The following is a 21,059-nucleotide window of genomic DNA, read 5'->3' as shown; positions in this document are numbered from 1 at the left end:
ACGTTAACTTTCCAAAGCTACTTTCTGAATGTCACTGTTCTTTTGTCAATGATGGTTTTATTTTTCCTGAACAAAAATGTGTCTCATTGTAGAAGATTCTTTAGAAAAAATATCATGAAATTCATAAATAACATGAATTATGCAGGACCTGTTGGCAATTGAAAGGATCTGGCTTCTCTTGCTAAATGAAATGGGAACCATTTCTGCATTTTAGTGAATGGGTTACATGATCTTGGTTTTTAAAGAATTATTCATGTTGCTCTGTTGGGATTGACTATATGAGGACAAGGGTAAAATCATCTATGATTATTTCTTTAAAATAGATTTTTAAAGGGGCGCCTAGGTGGCTCAGTCAGTTAAGCGGCTGCCTTTGGCTCTGGTTGTGATCCCAGGGTCCTGGGATCCAGAGCCATGTCGGGGTCCCCACTTAATAGGCAGTCTACTTCTCCCTCTCCCTCTGCCCCTCCTCATCTTGTGCACACATGTGCACGCTCTCTCTCTCAAATAAGTAAATAAAATCTTTAAAAAAAAACAAAAAAACGGACTTTTAATGGGGTACCTGGATGGCTCAGTCAGTTAAGCCTCTGCCTTCCACTCAGGTCAAAATCTCAGCAGGCTGAGATGGAGCCCCACATTGGGCTCCCCACTGAGTCTGCTTCTCCCTCCCAAGTGCTCTTGCACTCTTGTGTGCTCCCTCCTGCTCTCTCTCTCACTCTCAAATAAATAAATAAAATCTTTTAAAAATAAAAACAACAGTTTTGTTTTTTTTTTTAATGAAAAGTGGTGGGGTGCCTGGCTGCCTCCATTGGTGGATCATGCGACTCTCGATCTCAGAGTTGTGAGTTCGAGCCCCACGTTGGATGTAGAGATTACTCAGAAATAAAATCTTTAAAAAAAAAATAGATAGATATAAATAAATCAACAAATTAAAATGGAAAGTGGAACCACTTCATCAAGATAGTATTTGCTTAGAATTTCCTACAAAGAATATTCCCATCAGTTATGCATGAGTATGTGTGGGAGAAAATAACTGTTTAGAAAGTTAGCTCCTGGGAAGGCCAAGTTCAAAATCTGTTTTCTACCTCTATAAAAAATAACTGGCTCTATTTCAGACTTAAATAATCAACTTCCAAAACACGGTTATCGTTTCTGCTCAAGTACAGCCATGAAGCAGGAAATCATCAACTGCCAATTTAAGAGTGAAGAGAATCAAGAATCCCTTTCCTTATTTAGCAAGGCATTTACTGAGTACCTACTGTATGCCAAGCATGGGCACTGTCCCTGAGGACATAGCAGAAACACTAACCCAGGCTCTGCCCCAACTTCAAGGAGCAGAGAACTGACTTATTTTTTGAACACTTATGCATATAATTGTTTATCACGGTTACAAGTGCTATAAAGAGAGAAATAAGGGTGTGTGAGGATCTTAGGGAAACCATGAAATAGGCAAACAGGGAAAATACACTGCCCCTTCCCTAAGGAACTCTTTCTTTAATTCCTCATAAGGGAATGGCAAAGCACAACGACCAGAAGAATGAATGAGAAGTTAACTGAAAGACGTTAGTGTGGTTGCAGCAGCAGAGACTGGCGAGAGGGAAAGGGAGGCGCAGGGCGTGGGAGTGGTCTAAGACAAAACAAGAAGTAATAAGTGTCCAGGTAGCCCAAAAAGCTCTCTGCCATAGGAAGGGTTTTGAAAATTTTGCAGCAGAAGGCTATTAAATGGTTTCAGCCAAAGGTCAAGCCGCTTAACCTATTCAAATGCTCTTTTTCTTCTTTAAATAAAATTGACATATGACAGTATGTTAGTTTCAGGTACACATTGTAATGATTCAATATTTGTATATATGGCAAAATGATCACGACAGTAAGTCTAGTTAACATCTGTCACCATACAAAGATATTCTTAATAAAGTAAGCTAAAATAAAACTAATAGATAGGATTTGATTTCAATGTGCTTAGTAATGGAAAAGTTAACATTAGATGACTTATCAACCAAATATCAACCATTTCACTTACCTGATAGGTGTCAAGTGTTAATCTCAGGATATGGCTAATGCAAGTATGGATAATCAGAACTGTTATTTACATTCAGAGACACTGAAATAGAAATTACTTAGAAATTTCTCAGAAATATAACACAATGATAGGCTTGATTGCATTTGTAAAAAAAAAACCTTGCATTTTTGCTTTAGGCTTAAAGAATGACAATCAACATTTTTGAGAATCATTTTCCAAAAGAAAAGGAAAACCTCTGACATGAATTTGCTTCTGCAGGGTGGATAGTGCACTCACGTAAAGATTTAGCTGACAACTAGCAAGAAGAATTTGGGAAATAAATGGGAGAAACAGCTGTCCAGGAAGGTATCAGTTGCCAGGTTTGTTTGGAATGCAGTGGAATTCCCAGGCCTAAGTGTGCTCTGCCAGCTTCATTTAGCTCATTGATGATTGCATGCCTTTTGAAAATCACATTAGAGTGCCCCATTTTCTAAGTCTCATCTCCTCTTGAAAAGGAATATATATTTCCGGGCTCCCACAGGATGCATAATTTTGTACCATTGTTAGTGATTATTACCACCATTTATCTTCCTAGTCATCCACCCATTCCACTTAGTGTAAGTCTAAATATGCCTCGCACACGTTTAAAAACGCCATTTCTGGTTATACTTCAAAAGGCAGAAGTTGGTCAAAATAGTCTCACTCCAATGATCTTATTCCAGCAATAAAAAGTTTTTAGTTTCTTAACAGTGTTTACTTCTTACATCATCATATATATATATGTATATATATACATATATATATATATATAAGGTTACAAAAATGCAGTGTGAAATAAAATATAGGGGCGCCTGGGTGGCTCAGTGGGTTAGGCCTCTGCCTTCAGCTCAGGTCATGATCTCAGGGTCCTGGGATTGAGCCCCGCATCGGGCTCTCTGCTCAGCGGGGAGCCTGCTTCCCCCGCTTCTCTCTGCCTGCCTCTGACTACTTGTGATCTCTCTCTCTCTGTCAAATAAATAAATAAAATCTTAAAAAAAAAAAAAAAGAAAGAAAGAAAGAAAGAAAGAAAATAAATATATAAAGATTGGGGTTGTACAAGACAGCAAATATTTTTATTTAGCAAATACTTATCTAGCACCTGTATTTGAGCTATTGTTCAAAGATGCTATACAAATATGAACACAACAAATATTATACGGGACATTCTATTTCTGATTTATGACAGACTTAAATTTGCCTCAACTCCTTAAAACTGAAGATATCCTGTTACAAGTCACCAAGCTAGTTCTATAGACCTGAATAGAGATTTAGCATAGTTGAGTCCAATATTTGGTCAAAGCCATGTTGGAATGTGTTAGGGAGGAAGAACTTTTTCCCTACCCTCTTGTGTTTCCTTACTGAGGCCTGCAAATTAAATTTACAAAAGGCAGATTAGCAAGAGAAAAGACAGATATTTATTCATATACATGTTTGTAGAAAAATATGACTCAAGGAGGCAGTTAGAATTTGGGGTTTATATACTATCTTAATAGGGGAAGGAAGGCTCTTACAAATGACTTTTTTTTTTTTTTTTTTTAGAGAGAACACACACCCATATGTGCACTCAGGGTGGGGAGGGGCAGAGGTTGAGGGAGAGAGATTAAGCAGACTCCAGGATCAACATGGGGTGGTTGCGGGCTATATCTTACAATCCTGAGATGATCAACTGAGCCAAATCAAGAGTTGGATGCTTAACTGACTGAGCCACAAAGGCACCCCCACAAATGACTTAAGAAAGATAAATGAGCTCTTAGGAGACTAGTGAGGCATGTGATAGTTTCATGATAATGTCTGCTTAAATATGGTGACACTCCTCCTCTCTAGTGGCAAGAGTCAATCTTTCCTGGCTGCAGAAACTCCTGGGAAATGGTTTATGACCATTGAGTTCTTTTAGGAGTCTCTGCTTTTAAGGAAATTCAAGGGGGAAAAGCCTATTTCCAAATGCTATCAGCTTAAAATAATTTTATGCCAGTTTGTAGTATTCTGGACACCTTCAAAAGGAACTTGGGGCCAAAGAAGACTGTCTTTGATTCCCCCCCTTGCTGGTGGACATTCAAGCTCTGGGCTAGCCCTGAGGATAGAGCTCTCCATGGGAATAGGGCAAGGATGGACACTTTCAGGTCCCAACAGACTCTCAGGGGTCTGAAGTGTCAGAGATATGCTTAATTCCAACTCTGCACTGAGGCTAGCCTCAGAGACAAGACGAGCACTAGAGAAGTCCCACTACCTAGAACATTTCTTCGTATATGGGGATTTTTAGTAATGTCTCATAGAATAGACTTGACCAGAATAGACTGGCTTAATCTCTACACCCCACCCCACCACAGTGGGAAACTCATATGGTCCTCCTCAACAACAAACACACTTTACCAGGTACCAGACAGTACATACTATTAATGGCATCCTCATTTTGAGAAAACAAAGACACAACAAAGTATAGTAACTTTTCCAAGGTCAAACAGCTTGTAGGTGGCTCAGCTATTTGTACCTATTCAATTTGACTCCAAAATTCAAGCTCTTAACAACCAAGTTCTACTGCGCTAGCCTTCTTCCTCGAAAAGTTTTATTTTAACTGAACAAAAGTATAACAAATGGCTTGAAGAAACTTTTATTTAAAGTATTAATGTGACAATATCATAACCTAAAAGCTGCTAATAATACCAACCTCCTGACGCATCCTAGTGCAATAGAGTCTTCAGATCTGGCCATTTCTCCTGACATGAGATACTATCTAAAGCAGAGTAACATTGTGCACATTATACATAGGGGAGCCTGACACCTGACTCACAGTGTCAGCTTCTTCAGGGTCGGCCCCTCCCTCAATACACATAATCTGCCCCAGACCCCAATGCTTCTGGCTTATTGTCACTTGGCTCAGGGTTGATGGCCTTCGCCAACATGCCGCAGTATCATCAAGCACAGCACTCTGAAGCTTGACACTTTCCTAAAAATATCTGCCCCAGTGAAATTCCTAAGTACAGTGGTAATAATTGATACACTCCGGATTTCTCTAGAGTAGAGCTTCATTTGGGGAAGAGATGGAAGTTAAAGTTTGAATAGTTTTAGAACAGATTAGACAGAATAGAATAGTATAAATTCCTAGAACTAGATACTCCCAGTTTTAGGTTATTCTTACCACTCTCCGCCATAGTTGGATGTGGCACCTGCACAGTTTCAGGGGCTTAGGACACTCCAAGTCCCATCTAGGGACCATGTTCTCCTGCCTTGGGTTCTGTTACCACACTGACTTTCAGTTGCTATTGATTTAGCAGTGTATTCCATCCCTTTGTGAACAGCACTGTTATAGGCAAGCCGAACATTTTTACTGGACACATGCTGTCTGCCAGGCACCACCTGAGTCAGAGTGGATACAAAAATAAGTCAGGTCTAATACTCACTTTCAAGTTTCCATCAGAGAGAGAAGCATGAAGGCAGAGAGGCATGACAATTGAGGTGGGTCCAGTATGCCAAGGAGAAGTCAGGAAAGGCTTTATAGCCAACAAATATTGGAGTTGGTTCTGGAGAATGAGTAGGTGTAAAGCAGCCTGCTCACAGGACCATTTGTGTACTATAATCGGCAGATTCGGATGTGATCAATTTCTCTTAAGAGCTACTGAAAACCTCCGGAGATTCCACTGAGGGTGGAGAAAAAAAGAGTCTTATTTTCACATGTTCACTCCACGTCTGTCAAGCCATGTCTACATCTGAGGGTTAAAACTCTATTCTCCGACCCGAGATAAGCCTGGAAGCCGCATCCTGCCGCAGATTGACCACCTTCTCTGTGCTTTCTATGCGATGGCGCAACTAGGGCGCGCAAACGCCAGGGGGCAATGCAGTTTCACCAAAACTCCTAGGAACGGGTCCAGGTTTCTTTTTGTTTTTGTTTTTTTTAGGTTTCGTTTTGACTAAGAAAGTTTACAGCATCCTGCTGCAAAGGTGGAAACCCTTAATAAAAACAGTTCTACTAAGAAAGAAAAAGTTTATATATCCTTTCTTTAAAAGATTCCCGAATTGCCATCCAAATCGCCTTTCAGCATTTGTCCACAGCTGAACGTCTGGCAATATTATTTGCAAAAGAATGACTTTTCATTTTTTTTCTCAGTATAGCTGTCTGATTTTCCCAGTCCTCTGCGTAAGAAACGGTTACTCTAGCCATCCCCTTGCTAGCCGGAGTCACACTGTTCGGACTCTGTTTCGCCCTCTGCCCAACCGTGGGCTCTCCTCCCTCCGCGCCCATTCAGCGCATCCAGCTGCCTCTTTGGCTGGCGCTGCGGCTCCCTTTAAGGTAATTCCAGTCCGGGCCTGTGTTTTGTTTCCAGCTCGGCAGCGGCCAGGTGTCTGCCCTCCCTTAACCCCCAAGGATGAGAGATCAAAGGTGTGCCTACATCTGCCTCCTGACCAGCTCTTTAATCTGTTACATGTTCAAAAGGGACAAGAGCTGTATTATGCACTTAGGGAGGGAGGACGAATCAGAGAAGTGGAAAGGGGCAGAGTCCCAGAGTGTGTGAACTCAGTAAGAGGATGTGGAACATGTCTGTCTACATTGTAGCCCTGCCATGTGGGAGTGTTTTCTTTTAAAAAGAGCAAAACTATCACGGGCAAATGGAGACCCCTGTTTCCCTGACTGGAGCCCTATCATTTAATGATAGTACACAGACCCATGTGGAGACCAGCATTAAAAGAAATCTAACAAGGCAAAGGAAAATACTTTTTAAATTATGAAATGGAAATTATACGGACATTTATAGCAACTTGGGCTTATTTCACTCAGAGCAAAAAACGACAGACTAAACACTTAAAAGAGATAAACTGAAAATTTTTGAGAAAGATTATTTCCAATAGATCTTCTACTTTCCACACCCACAGGAGTAAACAAGCGGGGAAATGCATTTTTTAAAACAGGAGAAAGCAAATTCAGTATTAAGAAAACAATTCTGGGGGGCGCCTGGGTGGCTCAGTGGGTTGGGCCTCTGCCTTCCGCCCAGGTCACGATCTCAGGGTCCTCGGATGGAGTCCTGCATTGGACTCTCTGCTTGGCAAGGAGCCTGCTTCCTCCTCTCTTTCTCTGCCTGCCTCTCTGCCTACTTGTGATCTCTGTCAAATAAATAAATAAAATCTTAAAAAACAACAACAACAACAACAATTCTGGGAGCGCTGGTTATGGAGGGATAGGGCTCTTACCTAGACATGCAAGCTCACGCACGCAGGTGTTCCTTCGCCCAGGGTTTTGGTGTCAGGACAATCTAGTAAGAATTATGTCTGAACTTAAACTTGGGAGTAATGTAGCTAACTGGAGCACCCACAGCTTTCTTTAAATTCTTTGGAAAGAATTTCCACCAAGGACATAGAAGCGAGCAGGCACGGGTAGGTTTTCCCTCTCCGTACACCTGTGCCGCGCATGCCCAGAAGCAACCTTCCGCTCTTCCGCTTTTCCTTGCCCTGGGCTTCCAGAAGGAATTGCAGCGGCTTGGGTTATACTGAAATGCCTTCACAGATAGTCGCGAGGTAGTGGTGACTTAATATTAAGTCACACTGTCCTTCCCCAGTTACAATGTCTTTGAATCAAATTTATTCACAGTACGTGAGAGGGAAGAAAAGTGGCACAGGTAATAATGGCTAAGGGAAGAAGGGAGTCCTTATCAGCAGCATCAAATGTTTCATTCATCTACTTAGCAAATATTTGCTCAGCACTGCCTCCGGTCACACTGCTGGACTCCGGGAAATCAGTGATGATCAAAGAGCCTTGCTTTCTTTCTGTTCATAGAGTTTACGGTCTAGAGGTAGAGACTGGCATAAATGAAATACTTTCCGAGATCATTGCTCTCAAAGAAAGAAACAGTTCTTGTGGGAGAGTCTGCTTTAACAATGGAACTAATCTAGAGGGTCAGGGAGAACTTCTCTGAGAAAATCCTCATAAGCTAAGACCTGAGAGATCAAGAAGGGTGAGGGGGGACACATGTCACTATTCAGAGAGCTGAGAAGGTGGGGTGGCTGGTGAGGTATCTGGGGAACACAAAGCTCAGGACGCAATACAGAGTAAGCTCAGAGGACTGGGGCACCTGTAACTGTTTCAACTGCTACATATTACCTCAACACACAGCATAACAGCTTAAAAACTGCTACTTTATTATACCCAAGATCTTATGGATCAAACCTCCTTCAGCTGGAGGTTGGGCTGGTCTAGGCCCTCCAGGATAGCATTATTCATACACCTGGTACCTTGGCTTCTGTGGCTGGAAGTGTGGGCTCAGCTGAGACAGCTGACAAAACACCTATAGGGGACACCTCCAGCACTGCAGCTTTAAGACTTCTTACATCACAGTTCAGGGCCCCCAGGGATAGTGTCCAAGAGATAGGAAGTCTTAAATCCTGGGCCCAGACACTAGCAGAGCATCCCTTTCACCATCTTCTATTAGTTGAAGCAGTCACAGAGCACCCTGCCCCCAGATCAAAGAAAATGACAGAGATGTCACCTCTCAATAGGAAGCATTTCAAATAATTTGTGGACATTTTTAGTCAGCCACAGTCCATCCTCTGGACACAAATTATTTAGGCTCTTCTGTAAGGCAAAATAGACTCCTAAAGCCCTCCAGAAATCACATTACGACATGAAGTTCAAGTTTGAGGTGCAGGTTCTTACCACTGAAATAAGGCTCAGGTGTTGCTGAGGATCCTTTGATCCAGTTCTCTAGTATACTTTTCTCAATATGAAGACTTGTAAATGAAAATAAAAAGCCATCTGCTCCACGCACACCAGCATATACTGACGACACAGAGATGAGATCAGTGGAATGACCTCTCTCAGTCAGGAGTGGAAGAAGGAGGGGCATGGAGTAATCACTGGTCCAGAGCAATTCTGAAGTCCGTATGTTGCCAGTTCCTTCACTGGGGGCCTGGTCCTGTTGCCCAGGGATGAATGTGCAGTTCTTATCTCCTCCTCCAAACTCTTGGTTGCACCTTCCGAGTCATCTATCCTGTTTTCTTAACGTCTAGGTCAGCTCAGGGTGCCATAACAAAATACCACAGACTGGGTGGCTCAAACAACAGATATTTATTCCTCACAGTTCTAGAGGCTAGAAAGTCTGAGATCAGGGTGCCAGCATGGTCAGGTTCTGGTAAAAACTTTCTTTCTGTCCTGAAGATGGCCTCCCAAAGGCCCCATTGCCAAAACCCATCACACTGAGGATTAGTTAGGGATTCAACATATGAATTTGGGGCAGGGGGCAGGAATAGGGGACAAGACTCAGTCTATAGCACATAAGATGTCATTTGCAACTGATTAATTTTATCAGTCTAGTCCCTGCCCATAGATGCTTGGAGGCTTTAAAGATTCTCACTCTGAACTACCTCTGCCCATTTTTGTCCACACTGATAATGTATCCGCTAAACACTTCTCTTGATATCTTCGTGGGCTTCCTATGAATCCTATTAGACTTCACTCTGTTAGACAAAACACATGCACAGTTTTCCTCCAGACAGGCACTTCTCTGGCCTGGGCTCAGAGTCAGGGTATTGTGGAACCACCTTTTTAGAAGACCTTTCATCTCTTTATAAGTTTTTGAGGCACATGCTTAAATCTTTCTACAGTCATAAAAATGGGTCTTACAGCTATACCCCTGAGATGGTCCTCATCCTCAGTAAGTTTCATACTTTGGGAGCTTTTGCCATTGGAAAGGCTAAGATTATGAAACCCTGTTATCTTTTTTAAAAACCAACAAGTCCTAGATCTATATTTCCTCTCAATTTTGCTTGAAAACTGAAGTCCCTTTCTTTTTTTAACACACTTTTTTAAATCTGTACTTTATTATATGCAACTCTTGAAAAAAAAACTAACTAGCACTCTACATGTTTTTTCCTGGAAATCTTACTAAAAATCTACAAACTCATTAGGTATATGAGTTTACATATATCTAAATATATAATTTATATTAGGTATGTTTTCTGTTTTTTTCCATGTTACTATAGGTCATAATGTTGCCAAACATCCCACCACTACATCAGATGACTTGACTTTCCTGCCAGTCTCCAAGGATAGTGTTTTCCCTGTCCTCCCAGTTTCCACCAACAGTTTCCCCAGGGCATTCTAGCAACTTCCCTCAGCTTATATTGTTTGTCAGAATGTCTACCCATGGCCTCCATGCTCAGGACTTGTAACATGGTGTCTCACGGTTCTCAGAGGGAGTGATCCAATAGACAGGAAGAGACTGCCAGGTTCATGGGCCTGGGCATAGACAGAGAGAAACACAGTGAGAAAGGAAACACAAGCAGGGGGAGTGAGAAAGGGACAGGCAGACTTCCCTCTGAACAAGGAGCCCGATGCAGGGCTCCATGCAGGGCCCAAAGTGGGGCTTGATGCAGGGCTCGATCCCAGGACCCTGGGATCATGACTGAGCCGAAGGCAGACACGTAACAACTGAGCCACCCAGGCACTCTCATTTCCACTTTATTTTAAAGGTCACAGAAGTCACAGAGTTTGCCCAAATTCAAGAATAAGTGGGACACAACTTCCATCTCTCTGTGGGAGGTGAATGGAAGAATCTGTGGGCATTTTTATTCTGCCTCGAGTAACCTCATGAAGGACTATGCAAGTCCTGTTAAGGCTTTCAATCTTGGACTCAAGAATAGTGAAAAGTTGGGCGCCTGGGTGGCTCAGTGGGTTAAAGCCTCTGCCTTTGGCTCAGGTCATGATCCCAGTGTCCTGGGATTGAACCCGGAATCAGGCTCTCTGCTCAGCAGGGAGCCTGCTTCCCTTCCTCTCTCTCTGCCTGCCTCTCTGCCTCTTGTGATCTCTGTTAAATAAATAAATAAAATCTTAAAAAAAAAAAAATGAAAAGGCATTTAAGAATTTTAAAGGGTGAGAGGTATGACATAATTGGACTTGACTTTGGAAAGACCACTCCAGCTACAGTATGAGACTGCATCAGAAAGAGGACATAAAAAACTGAATGGTCCTTTCTTGGTTCCTCTTTCTCGATCCTTATCATATTATACAGATTCATGTGAGCCTTGCTATGGCAGCTTGCCCTAAGGTGATGACAGCAGATATAAAAGAACTGCAAATTCTTGAGATATTTGGATATAAAATCAATTAGTTGATATTTCCTGAAGTCCATTTACAGCATAACCTTGACTCCAATTTGTTGATAAAATGACTTCTTGGGAATCTATTTAACAGTATAATCCTGAAACCTAAATATTACTGTAATTTATGTATATTTACGCCACATGGCAATGTTCACTAGCCTCCACAAAGACCAGCCTCCAAGTAGAAACAGACAGTGGTCAATATAGTGAAATCTGAGCATTCTGCTCAACAGTATCCACAATTAAGACATGTTTGAGTTACATTTACAGGGATTGATAAAATTCTCTTTTTAGGATCTCAGGAAACACTTGGGAATGACCAGTTATTCAATAGATAAATACTTGAGTATTTGCTGTACGCCAGGCATGGTTCTAGTCACGGGAGTTAAAGCAGCAAGCAAGACAAACCAGGTCCCTGCTCTCATTCTGCTTACACTGTAATGAGGCAGAGAGATATAAACAAGGAACCGAGTGATAAATCAGTGACATAATCCCAAGTAGGGATAACTGGCATAGAAGAAATAAGGGAGAGAGAGGGTCTACAGAGTTCTTACTGGGTCTGCTCTAAATACAAGAATCAAGGAAGGGCTCTCTGAGGGAGGGACAATTTGAAGTAAAATCTGAAGAGAAGGGGCTGCGCGCAGGAAGATCTAGCAGGTCAGGGGAAAGCACTCACCCCAGAGGGAGGCACCCCATGGGCAGAAAGGAATTAGCACTGCAGGGCACTAGGCACCAGGGAAAAGACCAAAGTGGCTAATGCATCTTGGAAAAGGGAGAAAGTCAGATGACATAACAAAATCAGCAGGAATATATGACATAGGGCTTTGACAGCTAGGGTTAAAAATTTTATTACCAATCCAACAACAATGAGATGTCACTGGAAGATTTGAGCGAGTCCTTGTCATTCACATTTCAGCATGGATTATTCTAACTTGACTCTCAAAAATTATTTTAGATCAACTGAAATTAGTAATTAGGTGAGGGAGGTAGGAAAGAGGGTGGAACGACTTTGGAATTGGGGAAGTGTTGCTGAAAGCATACCCGGGTAGTGATTTGCTCTGACTTGAAGGAAAACAATAGACACAGTCTACACGAATCCACCCACAAGATTAGGAATTTTGCTACATTAAGATATCAAGTTGAGGGAAGAACAGTTAGCTTTCTTTTTCCTTCTCTCTCTTTTTTTACATTTTATTTTCTAACATTTGCTGATGATGAAACTTTAAAGGGAGGGCTAGGGAGGAGTAGGATCCACTGTGTGTCTATATACATATATGTATGTGTTATGGCTTACCCTGAATTCCAGGCAATGTCAACGTCAGCCAGTCACCAGATAACGTCTATCGTGTGTCCTGGAAGTCAACAGTGCTACATGTAGCTTTTCAGCATCGACATCAACCATTTCTTAAATATTCAAATTTTTTAAAATATTCATATTTTAAAATAAAATGTCTTCCCCTCATTCTACAATTGTTGTATAATATTAAAAGTAGCTATCTAATTAGATTTAGCTAATTCTATATTTTCACTACAACACAGTTATTTTGCAATATCTTTATAAAGGCCTATCTACTATAGGAAAAAGCCTCATTTGGGATTTAAAGAAAAAACAGGAGACGTCTATATGGAGTTGATGAATCACTAATGTTTTTATTAAGATAATGTTAATAATTAGAGCTCTAAAATCAGATGTTAATTGTTTTTTAACTTAATTTTTTCTCCTTATTCAATAAAAGTATTACTGGGCTCTGGTCCACCACCACCCACAAATCCCATAAAAACTTGTTTTGATTTTCTTGCTCTACCAGCATAAAGCCTGATCAGAGCACCTTGATTAGAGCACACTGTTGTCCTTTTATCTCAATGGCTGTTGCTGACACAATGGTTATACACAAAAATAAATATGGCTAAAAAAAATCAGTATCATGAACTGATTTCCTGTATAAGAATCCTCCAGTTTAAAAAAAAAAAAAAAAGACAGGATCATTGTTTAATAAGCCAGTGACTCATACCTCTTGGCATAAGTGGGTTTGCCAAATCCATTTAGGTTATGTTCGTGGTTGACTGTTAGTGACTGTTATTTCCCGGGTGATCTATGTAGAGTACGTATGACAGTTTTAAAAGGTTTTGAAATTACTGGAAAAATAATAGCAAATGCTAAGTTTACTTACATGTACTTTGTTCTGTTAAATTATTACCCCTTTTATGAATAGCTCAGGCAGTATTCTGAAGATCAAGATTTTCTTCTGTGGGCCTGAGTGGAAAGAAACACCAGTGGTGACAATGTTATGCTAGACTTGGTTCATACCAACTTGCAAGAGCAAATTCTTTTATTTTGGGGTGTTCTGTGAGCCCATTATCAAACACAGCCATTGTTATAAAAGATACAAACTTATAATTAAATAAATTATGTTAAAAACAAAGATATTAAATACTTATAATTCCTTTCTCATCATTTGACTACAGTTTACTTTCCATACTCTTGAGGTTGTTTATAACAACTGTACTTGCATGGTCAAAATACTACCTAATGGTATTGTTCCTTGCCCATCTCTTTTCAACACCACGTTCCCTGACATTAGGCTGGTAGCCTGAAATAGGCCATGGTGGAAGTACTTACCTAGTGTTAAAGTTGAAAGAGTTTTAATGTAATGAAAATAATTTATATGACAGCGTGAAAAATAGTTCAGCAGTAAGCCACAGAAGAGACGTAGTGATAATTAAATTTATTGGGAAAAGAGCGGAGTGGGATGAAACTCAATGCGTGATTTTGTCCAATAGAGATTGGCTTGCTAGCTATGAATACAAGAGTTGGACCAAACTCAACAAAAGCATTCTGCGTGAATCAATTGATTATAGAACTTAAAATAAAGAGCATTGTGTATTTTATTATTTTTTTAGATTATGTATAATACATCATTTATATCAGTAAAAATCAGGAAAAACACACCTACATTTATATGCATACTTTTTGCCCTGGATAGTCCCTTGTTAAACATTGACCAGACACTACTGGTTCTGCAGGAAAGATGAAATTTGATAGGTAACTTAAAAGCAGCTTTTTCAGAAAGCTGTGGTGGACAGCAAGTTTGTCTCTTTGTTAACAATCTGTTAAAATCAGTGCATGTTCATGCTCATACCAATTTGGCTTATCGATTTTGAAGAGGGTTTTGTTTCCACTTTTAATTTGAAACTCCTCTGGTTGGAAAGAGAACCAGAATGTCAACCACATAAAACTGTAAACAGATATTGTTGTTCAGCCTAAAGTATCATGGCTATCACATAGGGTTTGGGGACTATTATTTATAACTATGACCTACCAAAAAAGGGAATTTTTAATCAAATCATAGGACCCAGTCTAATTTACCTCAATTAAGGGTTTAAATTCACTGAATTTGAATTTAAAGTCTTTAAATTCCCTGAAAAGGCACATGAATATCCAGTCAAGAGTAATGTCTACTTGCTTCATGAACAATTTGACACGCTCAAGGAGCCCTTTTGCTGACCTGCAGGGAGTGGGATCGCTGAACACATCTGACCAGTAAATGGCCTGTGGACCAACCAGCTCAGAGAAGGAAGCTGCCAGATCACACCATGGTTTTTAACCACCTGTTATATATTTTGACAGCAACCCTGCCCCAGCATGTATCAAATGATCTCTATACATAGCATTCAACAGAAAGTACTAGCCACTGGTGTCCCATTGTGTGAAGTTTCGTCAATTCACTATCCAGCATGATTTATTTACAGAAAGTCATTCAGACAGACTTGGCCTTTGTTTTACCCAAAAACGTGTCAGATGGCTTATTCAGCTAAGAACTCCCCCAAACGGTTTGAGTGGGGTTAATGAAGACATCATTTAGTCTAACAATGGACTGAAAATTACTTTATTCTCAAAGTTGATGTTTGTTTAGTTAAATCCTCAAAATACCAGCAAAAACTCTAGATCCGAGCATGTGTGTGTTTTGAGAAGACGAGAAGAGGTCATTTGGGGCCATTATATAACTGCCACTTTTTGTTTTTATTCAAGGTGTCATAAAACTGAGTTCTGCAGTTGAAGGTACGTTTTCACAACCACAAAATCAATACTGTTTTGCTTAAAGGTTGCCTAGCGTGGCTTTGTAGCCAGAAAGCGTCTGTGGCAGCAGTGTGTGGTGCCTGTTCTAATTGCCAGCTGTCACCATTCCATCTGTGTCTCTCCTCATTCTGGTCTTTCAATGCCATGAGTCTCTCAGGCCTCCACCCGTGGCATGAACACTGACCCGAGAGGGCAGTCTTTAGGGGCGCGAACGTGTCTCGTTCTGTTTCCTGATGTGATTGCCTCAGATCCAAGGTTCTTTCCAGATCCCCTTGCTCTCTCCAGCAGCCTTATTTGAGGCTGGATGTAAAGTCTTGCCAGAAACCTTGCCCCCCCATTCTTTCAGCAGGACCTTCTCTACAGTGTTTTGGTCCCTCATCCCAACGTAGCCAACGTGCTTGCCCAAGTAGGTGGACATGGAGTTGTTTAAGCTCCCTGATGAGAACCCAAAGTGGTAAAGGCACTGACTGGCCTCAGATGCAGCTTTTTCCCAGGCAGCGTGAGCCACCGGCATCCAGGAGGCACTGGGAGGACCAGCTTCTGTCGACGGTATTTGCATCATCCATATCTAGCGAGAGGCAATTCCCTTTAGCCGTGCATGCAGGAAGCTAAGAAGAAAGGGAAAGGGGGTTTAAGGAAAGAGGAGGATTGGTGTGGGAGAGGACAGCAGGGTTTTGCTAACGCCCAAGGATGTTGAAAATACCCCATCATCTGAAATGATTAATTGGTTATTGGTATAATGTTGATCTCCTTATCCTCATAGAAGCACACAGCGCAAGGAGTGAATGTGTAATTTTCCCTCCTTGTGAGTCTCTGTGTTTGTTCTGGGTGTGTGTGTTCTCGTTTATCGGGAGTCTGTCAGTCATGCTTCGAAGGTTCCTTCATCCCTACTTAATCAGGGGAGGCTCCTTGGAAGAGGTGGTGGGCTTTCAGGTGAGTCTTCACATTTAAAGGGAGATGTGGCTTGATGAATGAGCAATGCATGAAGGTGGGAAGTGGAAAAATGCCAGGGGGTAGGAGTGATGAGACCATCTGCTTAATTCAAGCAAAGGGATTGGATGGGCTGGAGTCTGAAGACTGGGAGATGAGGGAGGAGCTCAGTCATGTACCCACAGGACTGGCAAACCCAAAATGGGGAACTCTGTGCCTTCTGTACACTTCGTACCATCCCATTTCACAAAGCAAAGTTGAAAAGGCAGCATTTCTGACATTCACAGTGGAAAGCATGCTGCTCTTCTCAAGTAAGCGAAGGACCAGGAAAAGGTGCAGGCAGTGGTGTTTCCAGGTCGAGAAAGAGGAGAAAATGATGTCACATTAGGCACAAGAGAGGGTCCCGCGCCAGTTCCAGGCCTCTGTGAGGCCAAGCAGGAGTCAAGTTTCCTCTGCATGGGAACATGGAGTCTTACCGTGAGACTATCCAAACCTCTCCCGGCCTAACAAAACAGAGGAGACAGCAACAAAATCAAGCAGGTCCATGAGAATGGCCTTGTCTGCAGAAACTCCCCGTGGCCAATGAGCCACTGAGTTTCAGTTAATTATCTGTAGAATTTCAGATAACAGTTGGTCCACCCTGGGCAGTTTTGATGTTTTATCAAGGAACGGCTTTGAAGTCAGAGCTTTACAGTGCCTATTTGGCTTAAGCACTGTATTCCACTTGCAACAAAAGGATGGAAAGACAAAATAAATGTTTTAAAAAGCCAGGAGGCCATGAGAATGTTAGATAATTTAAACTCTTGTTCCGTTTGTGACTACTGTCACTACTGGGTAGCATGGCCTAGCCAAACCCCTCGAACAGGTTTGCGTTGTTCAGAGAATGAAGAGAGTCAGGAAAAACAAGAGCAAGAAGCAGAATGACTGCTTAGGGCTTTTTCAGCAGCCTCCTTATCTCTGGGCCTCCCCTGAGCCCCTGGGGCTCACGGGAAGTCCGCTGGGGCAGCTGTGGGTATCAGAGGTCAGGCCCCCTTCGACTGCGGCTTGAGCATCTTTGGCACAGCTTCTTGGCTGAGGGCTGTGGAAGCTTGAAGGCTTGGAAGCATGCTCTGTTTTAACTGTGTTAGGACACGTGTGCTCAGGGGGGCTGTCTGGAGCGCAGTCTTGGGTGGGGGGTGGGGTGCGCGTGTGCTCAACGCATGCATTCTTGGTGCATCTGGAATGTGAGATTTTTGATCAGCATGCTTAGTGGAATGCGTGTGAGACTATCTCTTGGTCCGACATCAAACCTCAGACAGCAGTCCTTATGAACGCTTAGCTGATTACTGTACGTGCTATTTTCCATCTGTGGTATGAACTCGAGGCAGCTTCCTCCCGCTAATCATGTCAAGGAGTACGTAAATCAGTGGAGGGGATCCATGGCCAGGAATGAAACCTAACTTTTCTTTAAGAATGACTCTTGTGTTGGGATTATCGTAGAACTCTAAAAATAGCATTATTTTAGGTAGCTTATCTTTTCTCTTCTTTTTAAGGAAAAACAATTCTCAAAGTTGTAAGAGAAAAATCAACAAAGATTGCCTGTGCTACTTCCCACCAAGTATTTTCGTCATGCAATTTTCTGCTTTCTCTTTCTCTGAAGCAGGGGTGCCCCCTTCAGCATTTTGCAGCTTCACGTAAGCTTTTTAAATCAGCAAAAAGAAAAAAGCTATTTATACCACATTAATGGTAAGGTTAAAAGTCAAATGTCCTTTCATGTTTTAAAGACCTAAAATTATGCTTACACAGTAACACACATCAATGTTGTCACGATTTTGCAATGAAGAAAAATATCTGAGCAGGAAAAAAAAACTTTAAAATAAATAGTTGCAAAGTTTTATTGATAATGCTGATGGATTCTGAGCTCTAATTTTTGATTGATAATCCCACTGGAATAAAATCAGGGTAAGAGAGAAACATCCAGAAGCAAATTGGGAGAATGGGAAGGTGGAAGGTGGTTGGGGCATAGTAACCGGAGAAAAACTCTTTCATCCAATGGGAGCAAAACCATTCTGTACCAGGAAGTCCATGATATGATCTTCTAAATATTCCTCTTAGAAGGGATTTTTCCCTCTTGAAATTGAAGCAGGGAGAAGGCAGGGAGCCGGGCACATATTTCCACAAGTGGGGCCAGCACACCAGGATCATCAAGGAGAAACGAGAATGCAGGTCACAAAGAAATTAGTCAGGCCTGAGTTAGGCTGCCTGCCCTGACATTCTATAGGCTGCTCTTTCTTTCCATGGAGGAACGGTCCAGCCCCAGGCAGCCGCTCTTTATCCAAAAGACCCGTGGTCTGTTCAGACATGTGGCAAGGGGAGCATTGGGAAGGAGGCATCCAGCCTGGAGGGACAAGATGAGACAGCAGAGGCTGGTGACAGGCCCTGGTGACTGATAACCTGGGTGTGTTCCATGAGGAGAATTTGCCTCAAAAGTGATTTGTTTAGACCTCATAGGTAGCTGAGAATCCAAAATACCAAAATGGCATCAAACTCTTTAGAAAGCCTATACAAGGGAATGAAGTTTGGCTTTTTTGGAAAAGTTCCACATCTTCAGAAATGGGAACAGATGAGCCACTATGAAAAAATCTAACAGATGAGATGATTCTTCAAGTCCTGGCCCACAGTTGTGTCCCGTATAGGCATGCCATGGGGCTTCAGTGAGCCGCAGAAGCGAAACCTGTGTGAACAGTAAATTTCCTGTGTCTCCACGACCAGCTTCCACTTCATCAACAAAACCTCCCTTGGCCATGTGGAGCTTTTGTTTTCCTTTTTTCTTCTTGTCACTTCATTTTATTTAGATAGGTTTTAAGTATCTTACTTCTCCATGGTAATGGCTGGTGAGCCACAATCCCCTTCAGGGCGGGGGACTTAAGACTTTTGTCCCATCTGAGGTGGTGCTTTCTATGGCCTCACAGCCTCTGACCCAGAAAATGAAATGACTCCTCAGGCATAGGGAAAAAACAAGTAAAATCTTTATTCAGTCTTTGTTCCCCATCTTCAAAATTCGTTAATACCCACAGCATAATGCCTGTATGGTAAATCTATAAAAAATGGAGCTGTTCTTCCGATTCAAAGCTATGATCTGGTTTTACTTGCATGCTGAATACAGAAATACTCCATTTCTCTGCTTAAGAAATACTGTTCTCCATAATATGACGTGCAGTGCATCTCAAATATCCCTGTCAGGGTTTGTTTGGGCTGCTGCAACAAATTATGGTAGATTGGTGACTTACACAACAGATTTACGGCTCACCGTTGAGGGGACTAGAAATCCAAGATTGGTGTCTGCTGTGGTCCCTCTTCTGCTGAGTTCTCACTGTGTCCTCCCATGGTGGAAGTGGGAAGGAGCTCTCTGGGATCCCTTTTATAAGGGCCCTGATCCCATTCATGACCATCTTCTTGTGCTATTCACCTCCCAAAAGCCCCACCTCCTAATAGCATCACCTTGGGGGGTGTAAGTTTTCAACATGTGAATTTTGAGGGGACACAAATAGCCATATCATAACAACCCCAAATGAATTTAACATTTAAAAAAATACTCCAAATTTATTAATGTCATTTCCTCCCTAGCTGAATTTTGTCCTTGTCATTGTGTCTTTCTACTTTTTGAGCAAAGCCCATATGCTCAGATGTCAAGCTAGACTGCGGTAAATCCATTAACAAACAGACAGCTGATGGACCTATTTCCAGAAATAAATTTAGAATGAGGTCTCAACAATTTTTACCATGAGAAATCAAAACAAAACATCTTTTCAGACCTTTAAGTCAGAAAGCTACAGAGATTGGGAAGGGCTGCCTGGGGGAAGGAGTTCCTCCTGGTTCCACCAGAGTAAAAAGCAGTAAGCAGTGTGTCAGGAAGCTAAAAACAGAATACTGTAGAAACTGAAGTCAATACTTAGAGAGTTGTTTCTGCAAAGAAACGCAGACCTCCTGCTTCCAAGGCTAACTTGGAAACTGGATCACTGACTGAGCAAAGAAATGTTCTCTTCTCAAATGTTCAGAGACTTACAATACTTTGGGTGAAATTTTCCTATTATATAGCAATGTCTCTGGGCAGGATAAGCGTTAAGTCAAGAATCTACCAAACAGTTTCCAAAAACTAGGTTCCTCCTAAAATGGCATAGATGACCCAGTGTGACCCAGAAGCTGGAAGATGAGTCAAGGTGTGCCTAGTTTCCAGTCTTTCTTGGGGTTACCCTCACTTCAGATAGCATTAACTTCTAATAACCACTGGCAAAGGTTCAGAGCTCTCTCACATTCATCTTTTTTTTTTTTTAAGTTTTTCTTTCTCCTCTCCTTCTCTTCCCTCTCCCTCCTCCTCTACTCCAGCTACATTTTTTTCCCTGTGACAAAAAGTGAACAGGGTGCCCCTTCAGGCAATAGAAAGCCATCCACTAACTGGATGGGTTTGGCCGCTAACCACCATTCGCCTTGCTCTCCAATAAAATGGAGATCTCTATTTCTCAGAGCAGCTATGAAGACCAAACAATATGATATACATAAAGGATTTAACAGTGTACAGAATACAGTAGGTGCTCAATAGGCTCTTGTTCTCTTCTTTACTTTTCCCCATTCTCTGCAGTGTTCCCAAGGCTTCTTATAGCACCCCTCTTCCCAGTGTCCAAAGATCTTGCAAACAAATAATCACTTCCACTAGGATTATATCATAGCCTGCGGCTGAAAGTCAGCTTGATTTGGGGGCAAAGCTACAGACAACCAACCAGCCTCAACCCTTGCTTTCCCACTTTGAGAGAACTTAAGAGAGAAGCAACTAGGAATAGGGTTCCCTGATTACCTCACCAGGAGCCATGACGTCTCTGTGGAGAGGGAGCAGCTCCCCAAGTGAACAGTGCCAGGAACCAACCCGAAACGGGGGGGGGGGGGGGGGGGGTGTTC

At 41.9% G+C, this 21,059-nt stretch overlaps 1 protein-coding gene across 10 annotated transcripts in view; it reads left to right on the top strand.

Moving 5' to 3' along the window:
* Positions 1-21,059, top strand: part of DLGAP1 (DLG associated protein 1) — an 866,766-nt gene that overhangs the window by 737,230 nt on the left and 108,477 nt on the right. For 6 of the 10 annotated variants that reach the window (XM_032875681.1, XM_032875684.1, XM_032875685.1 and 3 more), the window contains one exon: positions 15,150-15,179. The exons of the other annotated variants lie outside the window; for them this stretch is intronic. In XM_032875681.1, coding sequence (XP_032731572.1) covers positions 15,150-15,179 — 30 coding nt within the window. The remainder of the gene's footprint in view (positions 1-15,149; positions 15,180-21,059) is intronic. 10 annotated transcript variants of the gene reach the window in all.

This window comes from Lontra canadensis, unplaced genomic scaffold, assembly GCF_010015895.1.
Source record: "Lontra canadensis isolate GAN:19392208 unplaced genomic scaffold, GSC_riverotter_1.0 scaffold57, whole genome shotgun sequence".
Classification (NCBI taxonomy): domain Eukaryota; kingdom Metazoa; phylum Chordata; class Mammalia; order Carnivora; family Mustelidae; genus Lontra; species Lontra canadensis.
The sequence above is the reverse complement of the archived record's forward strand: the minus strand, read 5'-3'. Positions and strand labels throughout refer to the sequence as shown.